General features: G+C 46.2%; 1 protein-coding gene across 1 annotated transcript in view; it reads left to right on the top strand.

The window, feature by feature from the left end:
* pdxdc1 (pyridoxal-dependent decarboxylase domain containing 1) overlaps positions 1–12,003 on the top strand; it is a gene marked incomplete at its 3' end in the record, with an annotated part of 54,634 nt that overhangs the window by 13,602 nt on the left and 29,029 nt on the right. The window contains exons 10-15 of the mRNA XM_083649340.1: positions 173–221; positions 6,223–6,324; positions 7,075–7,200; positions 7,382–7,432; positions 8,623–8,667; positions 10,150–10,227. Coding sequence (XP_083505466.1) covers positions 173–221; positions 6,223–6,324; positions 7,075–7,200; positions 7,382–7,432; positions 8,623–8,667; positions 10,150–10,227 — 451 coding nt within the window. The remainder of the gene's footprint in view (positions 1–172; positions 222–6,222; positions 6,325–7,074; positions 7,201–7,381; positions 7,433–8,622; positions 8,668–10,149; positions 10,228–12,003) is intronic.

The following is a 12,003-nucleotide window of genomic DNA, read 5'->3' as shown; positions in this document are numbered from 1 at the left end:
AATCGACGTCAGTTAGAAATGAGATCAGGATTTTATTTGGATTAATCGTGCAGCCCTAGTGTGCTATTTAATACTCCTTTGGTTGCAGGCTTGAGCTCAGTGTCAGTTAGAAGTCTGTGTTCTTCTCACTAAAGTAATAATGACATGTATTCTTACATTGTGTTTCTGTCAGGGTCAACCTGGCAACTCTGGCACTGGGTCAAGTCTCCTCTGCTGTCATGGTAATCAAACATTCAGTATGCTCTAATACCTAACCTCATTCTTACCTCTTCGGGAGGTCTTTTAAGCAGACCTGCCAACCTGTGTGTATTCTGTGAATAACTTGTACATTTTGACAACAGTGTATGCATAGTTGTGTTAAAATATGCAAAAGAAGCCACCCTTAACCCAGAATTCTCCATGTCTCCTATGGTCACACTCACCCACCTACCTACCTTATGTCTCCTATGGTCACACCCACCCACTTACCTACCTTATGTCTCCTATGAGCACACTCACCCACTTACCTACCTTATGTCTCCTATGGTCACACTCACCCACTTACCTACCTTATGTCTCCTATGGTCACACTCACCCACTTAGCTACCTTATGTCTCCTATGAGCACACTCACCCACTTAGCTACCTTATGTCTCCTATGGTCACGCTCACCCACTTACCTTATGTCTCCTATGGTCACACTCACCCACTTAAGCTACCTTATGTCTCCTATGGTCACACTCACCCACTTACCTACCTTATGTCTCCTATGGTCACACTCACCCACTTACCTACCTTATGTCTCCTATGGTCACGCTCACCCACTTACCTTATGTCTCCTATGGTCACACTCACCCACTTAACCTACCTTATGTCTCCTATGAGCACACTCACCCACTTACCTACCTTATGTCTCCTATGAGCACACTCACCCACCTACCTACCTTATGTCTCCTATGGTGACACTCACCCACTTACCTACCTTATGTCTCCTATGGTCACACTCACCCACTTAGCTACCTTATGTCCCACCATGTCTCCTATGATCACACTCACCCACTTAGCTACCTTATGTCTCACCATGTCTCCTATGATCACACTCACCCACTTAGCTACCTTATGTCCCACCATGTCTCCTATGATCACACTCACCCACTTAGCTACCTTATGTCTCCTATGGTCACACTCACCCACTTAGCTACCTTATGTCCCACCATGTCTCCTATGATCACACTCACCCACTTACCTACCTTATGTCCCACCATGTCTCCTATGATCACACTCACCCACTTAGCTACCTTATGTCCCACCATGTCTCCTATGATCACACTCACCCACTTACCTACCTTATGTCCCACCATGTCTCCTATGATCACACTCACCCACTTAGCTACCTTATGTCCCACCATGTCTCCTATGATCACACTCACCCACTTAGCTACCTTATGTCCCACCATGTCTCCTATGGTCACACTCACCCACTTAAGCTACCTTATGTCCCACCATGTCTCCTATGATTAAGCACGCCTTGGTCGAGCCACTCCTCAAGAAACCCAACCTGGACCCTGCTCTCCTTAGCAACTATAGACCCATATCCAAGCTACCCTTCATTTCAAAGATTTTAGAAAAGGCTGTCCTGGAACAATTTACCCCCTTCCTACATCACAACAGCTTTCTAGATAAATTCCAGTCAGGTTTCAGGGCAGGCCATAGCACTGAGACAGCCCTGGTCAAAATCTACAACGATCTCCTCCTCACCATCGACTCAGGTAGCTGTGCCATGCTCCTCCTCCTGGACCTCTCCGCCGCGTTCGACACGGTCGACCACTCCACCCTGGTCGATCGTCTTGAACACAGGCTCGGTGTCAGGGGGTCAGCCTTAAACTGGTTTGCTTCCTACCTGAGCGACCGCTCCTTTACAGTCAGTTTGGGTGGATTCTCCTCCCCCACAGCTAGCCTACCGTATGGGGTCCCCCAAGGTTCCATTCTGGCCCCATTACTCTTCTCTACTTACATGCTCCCCCTGGCCGAAATCTTCCAGAAATACAATATTTCTTACCATTTTTATGCCGACGACACTCAAATTTACCTTCCTCTCAATCCCTCTGACACAGCTAACCTGGACTCCCTTAAGGATTGTCTCAAGGACATAAAATGCTGGATGGCCCACAACTTCCTACAGCTAAACGAGAACAAAACTGAGATCATTTTGTTCGGCCCCCCCTCCTCCACCAAGACACTCTCAAACAGCCTAGGACAACTTTCCACCCACCTCAAGCCCCACGTCAAGAGCCTGGGCGTAATTTTCGACCCAGAGCTCAAATTCGACCGACAGGTAAATGCTGTCGTTAAATCCTGCTTCTTCCAACTGCGAAACATCTCTAAAATAAAACCAATTCTTTCACCCGTTGACCTGGAAAGAGTAACCCATGCTTTCATCACATCACGCCTTGACTACTGCAATGCTCTCTACACCGGCATTAGTCAAGCAGCCATGTCCCGCCTCCAAATGGTCCAACACTCTGCAGCTAGATTTCTTACTGGCACCAGAAAAAGAGAGCACATCACCCCAGTTCTAGCATCCCTACACTGGCTCCCAGTCCCATTTAGGATCAACTTTAAAATCCTCCTCCTGGCCTTTAAGGCTTTATCAGGTGCAGCACCCCCCTACATTACAGAGCTGCTAACCCCCCACTCAGCACCCAGGTCTCTAAGATCCTCCTCCCAGGCTCGGCTGGTCCCCCCCCGCACCAGACTCAAAACGAGGGGCGATCGCTCTTTCTCGGCTGTGGCCCCCAAGCTGTGGAACCAGCTACCCCTGGAGATCAGATCTGCTCCCTCGCTGGAAACATTTAAGTCTAGATTAAAAACTCACTTTTATTCCCTAGCCTTCAATAAACCCTGACTCTCCCACCCCCTAACTCACACACTCCCTTGTAATTTATCCTGCCCCTTCCCCACTGTTCTGTCCCCTCGGTCCTATGTGATGTATTGTGTTTGTGTTGTACTGTCCTCTGTCCTGCATTGTCCTCTGTGTTGCAGTATCCTGTATTTTATGCCTTTGACTGTACAGCACTTTGGTTGGCTCTTGAGTTTTTAAATGTGCTTTATAAATAAATGACTTGACTTGACTTGACTATGATCACACTCACCCACTTAGCTACCTTATGTCCCACCATGTCTCCTATGATCACACTCACCCACTTAGCTACCTTATGTCCCACCATGTCTCCTATGATCACACTCACCCACTTAGCTACCTTATGTCCCACCATGTCTCCTATGATCACACTCACCCACTTAGCTACCTTATGTCCCACCATGTCTCCTATGGTCACACTCACCCACTTAGCTACCTTATGTCCCACCATGTCTCCTATGATCACACTCACCCACTTAGCTACCTTATGTCCCACCATGTCTCCTATGATCACACTCACCCACTTAGCTACCTTATGTCCCACCATGTCTCCTATGATCACACTCACCCACTTAGCTACCTTATGTCTCCTATGGTCACACTCACCCACTTAGCTACAGTGGGGTCGGAAAGTATTCAGACCCCCTTAAATTTTTCACTCTTTGTCATATTGCAGCCATTTGCTAAAAGCAATTCATTTCATTTTTTTCCTCGTTCATGCACACACAGCACCCAATATTGTCAGAAAAACACAGACTTGTAGACGTTTTTGCAGATTTATTACAAAAAAACACTGAAATATCACATGGCCATAAGTATTCAGACCCTTTGCTCAGTATTGAGTAGAAGCACCTTTTTGAGCCAATACAGCCATGAGTCTTCTTGGGAATGATCCAACAAGTCTTTCACACCTGGATTTGGGGATCTTTTGCCAATCCTCCTTGCAGATCCTCTCCAGTTCTGTCAGGTTGGATGGTGAACGTTGGTGGACAGCCATCTTCAGGTCTCTCCAGAGATGCTCAATTGGATTTAAGTCAGGACTCTGGCTCGGCCATTCAAGAACATTCACAGAGTTGTTCTGAAACCACTCCTTCGTTATTTTAGCTGTGTGCTTGGGATCATTGTCTTGTTGGAAGGTGAACCTTCGGCCCATTCTGAGGTTGTGAACACTCTGGAAAAGGTTTTTGTCCAGGATATCAATGTACTTGGCTGCATTCATCTTTCCTTCAATTGCAACCAGTCGTCCTGTCCCTGCAGCTGAAAAACACCCCCACAGCATGATGCTGCCACCACCATGCTTCACTGTAGGGATGGTATTAGGCAGGTGATGAGCAGTGCCAGGTGTTCTCCACACATACCGCTTGGAATTAAGACCAAAAAGTTCGATTTTGGTCTCATCAGACCAGAGAATTTTATTTCTCAGAGTCTGGGAGTCCTTCAGGTGTTTTTTGGCAAACCCGATGCGGGCATTCATGTGTTTTGCACTGAGGAGAGGCTTCCGTCGGGCCACTCTGCCATAAACCCCCGACTGGTGGAGGGCTGCAGTGATGGTTGTCTTTCTAGAACTTTGTCCCATCTCCCCACTGCATCTCTGGAGCTCAGCCAGAGTGATCTTTGGGTTCTTCTTTACCTCTCTCACCAAGGCTCTTCTCCCCCGGATGCTCAGTTTGGCCGGACGGCCAGTTCGAGTAAGAGTCCTGGTCATCCCAAACTTCTTCCATTTAAGAAATATGGAGGCCACTGTGCTCTTAGGAACCTTAAGTGCAACAGAATTTTTTTTGTAGCCTTGGCCAGATCTGTGCCTTGCCACAATTCTGTCTCTCAGCTCTTCAGTCAGTTCCTTCGACCTCATGATTCTCATTTGCTCTGACTTTACATTGTGAGCTGTAAGGTCTTATATTGACAGGTGTGTGCTTTTCCCAATCAAGTCCAATCTATATAATTAAGCACAATGAAGGTGTAGGCCCATCTCAAGGATGATCAGAAGAATTGGACAGCACCTGAGTTAAATATACAAGTGTCACAGCAAAGGGTCTGAATACTTATGGCCATGTGATATTTCAGTGTTTTTTTGTAATAAATCTGCAAAAATGTCTACAAGTCTGTGTTTTTCTGCCAATATTGGGTGCTGTGTGTGCATGAACGAGGAAAAAAATGAAATTAATTGCTTTTAGCAAATGGCTGCAATATGACAAAGAGTGAAAAATTTAAGGGGGTCTGAATACTTTCCGAACCCACTGTACCTTATGTCCCACCATGTCTCCTATGGTCACACTCACCCACTTAGCTACCTTATGTCCCACCATGTCTCCTATGATCACACTCACCCACTTAGCTACCTTATGTCCCACCATGTCTCCTATGATCACACTCACCCACTTAGCTACCTTATGTCCCACCATGTCTCCTATGATCACACTCACCCACTTAGCTACCTTATGTCCCACTATGTCTCCTATGATCACACTCACCCACTTAGCTACCTTATGTCCCACCATGTCTCCTATGGTCACACTCACCCACTTAGCTACCTTATGTCCCACCATGTCTCCTATGATCACACTCACCCACTTAGCTACCTTATGTCCCACCATGTCTCCTATGATCACACTCACCCACTTAGCTACCTTATGTCCCACTATGTCTCCTATGATCACACTCACCCACTTAGCTACCTTATGTCCCACCATGTCTCCTATGGTCACACTCACCCACTTAGCTACCTTATGTCCCACCATGTCTCCTATGATCACACTCACCCACTTAGCTACCTTATGTCCCACCATGTCTCCTATGATCACACTCACCCACCTACCTACCTTATGTCCCACCATGTCTCCTATGATCACACTCACCCACTTAGCTACCTTATGTCCCACCATGTCTCCTATGATCACACTCACCCACCTACCTACCTTATGTCCCACCATGTCTCCTATGGTCACACTCACCCACCTACCTACCTTATGTCTCACCCCAACATCCTCATTATGTTCATTATGGAAGCAAGACACTCCATGTTGTCTTTTACTTTTCATGTGTGCATGTAACCCGTGTTAAGGGCTTGCCCAGGGGTTTAGCGGGATTCAAACCGCTGAACTAACCACTATGCTAACCATGCTATGCTAACCACTACGCCAAGAGAGCTAGCTCCCTTGGCGGAGCTGATTAATGTGCCTTTATACAGGGGAGTGAGTTTAACCACTCTGGACTCACGAGGACTCACAGTCATCCGGTTACACGTGTGTGTGTGTGCGTGTGTGCGTGTGTGCGTGTGTGTGTGTGTGTGTGTGTGTGTGTATGTGTGTGTGTCCCTCGCTCCAGGCAGCCAACAGGAGTGACAGTATGACGTTGACACCAGGCCTGTGGCTGGGACTGCCTGCTGTCACTGCTGTCACGCTCTACAGACATGAGGACCCAGCACTGGTAAGATCAGAGAGGAGACCTGCACTTTAGACATGAAGGACGCAGCACTGAGACACAATAACGTCCACCCTCTGTTTTGTTGTTCTGTCTCTCTGAAGGTGCGTTCACACCGACCTATTAAAGTTTTTCGCTGGCATCGAGTTTACATACAAAGTCAATGCAAACGAGCGATTGAGCGTATATTCGCCTGGGAGAAAAATCGCTGGGCGTCCGAGCGGCAGAGACAGAGCGATAGGGAGAAAATTTGCTCATCGCTCGAGATGAAATATCCCAACTCGAGCGAAAATACGCTGGCATCAGTCGCTCGCCGCTCAACGCTGATTGGCTGCCGTGTGAGAGTGAGTCAAGGATCACACTGGCTTGGAACCAACCGCTGGTTTATTGTGTGGCAACAAACCACATTGACAGCCTGACAGCTGACATGAAGTGAAGTCTGTCCTACTGGTATGGAGCTCGCATTAGGAGCACGCTGATAGGCTTTAGCTTGTAAACAATGACGGTGGCTCGTAGTGGACAAATATCATGACATTGGGTAACGTTATATCCCCCACATGTCCGTCATTTCGTGTGCCTGTTGATGAGCGATTTAAACACAGCGACAGAGCGATTCCAAAGGGTTGACTTGAGCGACAGAGCGAAGAATAAATATCTCGGTGTGAACGCACCTTAACTGACCCTCTGTTTTGTTGTTCTGTCTCTGACTGACCCTCTGTTTTGTTGTTCTGTCTCTCTTGCTGCTTTCCCCCTCAGTCACTGGCAGCAGGTCTGACATCCAGCCAGCCAGTGGAGAAGCTGCGAGCTCTTCCTCTCTGGCTCTCCCTGCAGTGTCTCGGCCACAACGGCATCATCCACAAGATCAAACATGCCACAGCTCTGGTGAGCTTCATTGAGTCTCAGGACACTGCAGCACCACAGCTCTGGTGGTGGTAAATCTTAGAATTAATTTAAAGTATTGTCAGAAATGTAAGTTGCTACACAAGTGTCATGGAGATGGACAAGGACAATATGATGTGGTATTGTGTAAAACAGTCATTGCACCTTCTCATTTCCCCCCTAGAGCCAGCAGCTACTAGAGAAGCTCAAAACTCTGCCCTCCGTCAAAACATCAGTAAGTGATCTCTTCATAATCTACCACATAGAATCGAATGTCTTCCACTTTTAACATTGAACTTATTGTTTAGTGAGCTGATTTCTGGGATTTAGGGACTAATATATCACCATCTCATCAGGGACAAAGACACATTATAAAGCGAAATAATTATGACTGAAACTGTTAGAATAACAAATGATGGTGGGAGTCACTCTGGGAACTGGCTACCTGACGTTGGACTGCAATGCAATTGGAGAGTTTTGCGTGTCTTGTCTTCCATATATCTTCACCTCATGATGAGAGCATGGTAGCTCAGCTGATCTTTCATATATCCTCACCTCATGATGAGAGCATGGTAGCTCAGCTGATCTTCTATATATCTTCACCTCATGATGAGAGCATGGTAGCTCAGCTGATCTTCCATATATCCTCACCTCATCATGAGAGCATGGTAGCTCAGCTGATCTTCCATATATCCTCACCTCATGATGAGAGCATGGTAGCTCAGCTGATCTTTCATATATCCTCACCTCATGATGAGAGCATGGTAGCTCAGCTGATCTTGTGTGCGATGCACACTGGTGATTGAAAGTGTGAGTAGGATTTTTCGGCAGACTTGTGAAATCAGTTTGCCCTCAAATGAAGCATAATCCACTCAACACCAAGGCAGGAAGAAAAGGCTTTATCAGCTCAAGTTGCCCAGCTGGGAATATTTAAGATTGAAGATCATTTTAATAGATAAATATTCATTAATACACAGGACAAGATGTTGCTATCCCTTGTGCCAAAATCCGAAGTAAAACACATTTAGAAGCCCGATCCAGATTAAAAACAAGCTAACAAGCTAACAGCAAGCTAAAAAGCTAACAAAAATAGATAATAGATAGATTAATAGATTCATTTATAGCCAGTATGTGCAATATGTGCAGCGATCACAGTGATCGCAGAAGATGGAGCAAACGGATGGCATGATGACATGATGGCAATTTCTCATTCATAGTCATTTTTTCATGCCATATCATGTAGTATTTCACAATATAAATATAATCAAATCTTATGATAAGATGTGGCCAAGTACTCGATTCTTGTAGTTATACAGTAGTTAAAGTTTGCAGGAGCACAAGGGATCCGATTCTTTGTATTGGTAAATAACATTAACTTGAAATACATGTAAAAAAAAAAAAACACTTGCCCATTTGTGTTTGTAGGATGTGCTTGAGACAGAGATCTCTCTCCTGGAGGCTTTGACCATGGTAACATGCTGTGTTGATGCTGAGGTCGCCTCAGGGCTCCACACTCATGTCTTGTTCACTGTCATCAGCCGCTGCATACGTACTGTACACATCACCCAGAAGGCCCCCAAGCCTCACCATTCACCTTGTTTGAGCGCTTGTGATTGGTAGCATTGAGACCTCACCTTGTCTGAGCGCTTGTGATTGGTAGCATTGAGACCTCACCTTGTTTGAGCGCTTGTGATTGGTAGCATTGTGCAGCGACTATGCTAAGAGCCAAATGCAGTGAACAATCAGTGTTGGGGATCAAAGTGTCATCGCACAGTGGTACTGAAACTCGGCCCGGAGCTTGAAGCTTCACACAGTAGTTGGCTTTGTGAAACAGTAAAGCTCATTGATTGCTATAATATATAATACTAAATAATATAATAATATAATACTAAATGCACATAAATATACTAAATACCACCAATAGATGCATAACTTGCATAACACCGACTACAAGCCTAGTAAATGCTTTTTGCTGAAGGGAATTTTTAGTACCACTGTGCCAGTGAGGGTGTGTGTGTGTGTGTGTGTATGTGTGTGCATAGTATGTGTAGCTGTAGTTATAGTCAGTAGCTGGGTTTCCATCCAAATGTGTCGCAACTTTTAATTGAATTGTCAGAAAGTCGGCAAAAGAAAATGCGAAATAATGCGTGTTTCCATCCACTGCTATTTTGCGAATTATAGAGCTGTCAATCACCTGGTGTTTGAGGCTGTCTGAGCTGCTGATCAGCTGCTAGACCCGATATACAGCTCTGTTAAACACATCTAACGTTATTCATTTAAAGTTTCTTGATGATCTACAAGTACACAAAGGTACCATAACGCCATTTCTGGATTACCAGGTGCGACTCGGCAAGCATAACGTTATAATAATCCACGGAGCAGATAGTAAGTGAATACAATTTCATTCAATTCTAGAAGTGAGTCGCCTTAAAGGTAGTATCCCAGTCTTCTTCTGTTTACCACGGCGGGTATTGTGCTGCGTATTTACCATTATTTACCGTGTGTAGCCCTATTGTGTGTAGGCTACACACGGCATGTCATGTTTTGCAGTGATCAAGGCAAACTGTGTTGTTTTTGAATGGAGACAACGGAATATCGCTTAATCTGTTTCCACTGCACGTTTCGCATTTTCCTTTTATCGATACACCCGACTTTTCCGCCTCCCTCAAGCGTGAAAACTTTTTTGCGATATTTGGAGGTTTTTGCGAATTAGGCAGCGTTTCCACTCAGTGTTTTTATGTGCAAATTGAAATTTCGCATCAAAACAGGTGGATGGAAACCTGACTGAGGGGGTGTGTGTGTATGTGTGTGTATGTATGTGTAGCTGTAGTTATACTCAGTGTTAGTGGGGCAGATTAAAGAAAAATCGTTAACTTCTGGAAAGAAGCACCAAAATGTGTACATTGAAAGTGCATTTAATCTGCCGCACTATGTGGGTTGGCTTGGTTCCAGGCGGGCGTGGTGTCGCGGATCCCGCCCATCTCCGGGGCGTCGCTGCGGGACGTTCTGGGCTCTCTCATACTCTCTATTGTAGGTGGGACAAAGCACCTGCCTGCCTCCCTCCCTGCTGTCACCTCCTGCTTTATCATGTTCCTTCACACACACACACTCAGTGCTATCTGAGACCTGCTCCACAGGTCAGATCATGTTCCTTCACCCACACACACTCAGTGCTATCTGAGACCTGCTCCACAGCTCAGATCATGTTCCTTCACCCACACACACTCAGTGCTATCTGAGACCTGCTCCACACAGCTCAGATCATGTTCCTTCACCCACACACACTCAGTGCTATCTGAGACCTGCTCCACCACACAGGTCAGATCATGTTCCTTCACCCACACACACTCAGTGCTATCTGAGACCTGCTCCACAGGTCAGATCATGTTCCTTCACCCACACACACTCAGTGCTATCTGAGACCTGCTCCACACAGTTCAGATCATGTTCCTTCACCCACACACACTCAGTGCTATCTGAGACCTGCTCCACACAGGTCAGATCATGTTCCTTCACCCACACACACTCAGTGCTATCTGAGACCTGCTCCACACAGGTCAGATCATGTTCCTTCACCCACACACACTCAGTGCTATCTGAGACCTGCTCCACACAGGTCAGATCATGTTCCTTCACCCACACACACTCAGTGCTATCTGAGACCTGCTCCACACAGGTCAGATCATGTTCCTTCACCCACACACACTCAGTGCTATCTGAGACCTGCTCCACAGGTCAGATCATGTTCCTTCACCCACACACACTCAGTGCTATCTGAGACCTGCTCCACACAGGTCAGATCATGTTCCTTCACCCACACACACTCAGTGCTATCTGAGACCTGCTCCACACAGGTCAGATCATGTTCCTTCACACACACACACTCAGTGCTATATGAGACCTGCTCCACAGCTCAGATCATGTTCCTTCACCCACACACACTCAGTGCTATCTGAGACCTGCTCCACAGGTCAGATCATGTTCCTTCACACACACACACTCAGTGCTATCTGAGACCTGCTCCACACAGGTCAGATCATGTTCCTTCACCCACACACACTCAGTGCTATCTGAGACCTGCTCCACAGCTCAGATCATGTTCCTTCACCCACACACACTCAGTGCTATCTGAGACCTGCTCCACACAGGAACACTCAGGCATGTTGTTTGGGCTCATCTCCCCACACATTAGTCTCTGCACGGGGGGAGAATGGAACGGTCCTGAATAATTCATGAATTTCTTCTTTCATTTTAAACGGGAAAAACCTGTCATTGTAAGTACTGAACCAATAGACAGACAATGTCACTTGACCCATTTTATAAAAGCAACAAACCATAATATCACGTATAAAGTATTAGGGGCATCTATGACCTGTATTGCCTCTATTGGTGAGCGGTTTGAATTGGAACAACAAGGACATGTCCTTCCACTGCGAGCCATGGTTAGTACAGCATCACTCATCATTTTTATGCCTCCGCCGGCGATAGCCAGGCCGGAGGCATTATGGATCCGGGCTGTCCGTCCGTCCGTCCGTCCGTCCGATGTTCGTTAACGCGATATCTGAGGAATGCCTTGACGGAATTTCATCAAATTTGCCTCAAACATCGACTTGGACTCAAGGATGATTAGATTAGATTAGATTTTGATGGTTAAAGGTCAAAGTTCAAGGTCACTGTGACCTCACACACCCAATTTCCAAGCTCTGTAACGCAACATCTCAGTAGTGCCTTGACGGAATTTCTTCCAATTTGCCTCAAATGGCGATTTGGACTCAAGAATGAACTAATGGCGGAGGCATAAATCTG

Source organism: Poromitra crassiceps (genome assembly GCF_964638095.1).
Source record: "Poromitra crassiceps genome assembly, chromosome: 13".
In the NCBI taxonomy this organism is placed as follows: domain Eukaryota; kingdom Metazoa; phylum Chordata; class Actinopteri; order Beryciformes; family Melamphaidae; genus Poromitra; species Poromitra crassiceps.
Note: the sequence above shows the minus strand (reverse complement) of the source record. Positions and strands in the feature narration are given on the sequence as shown.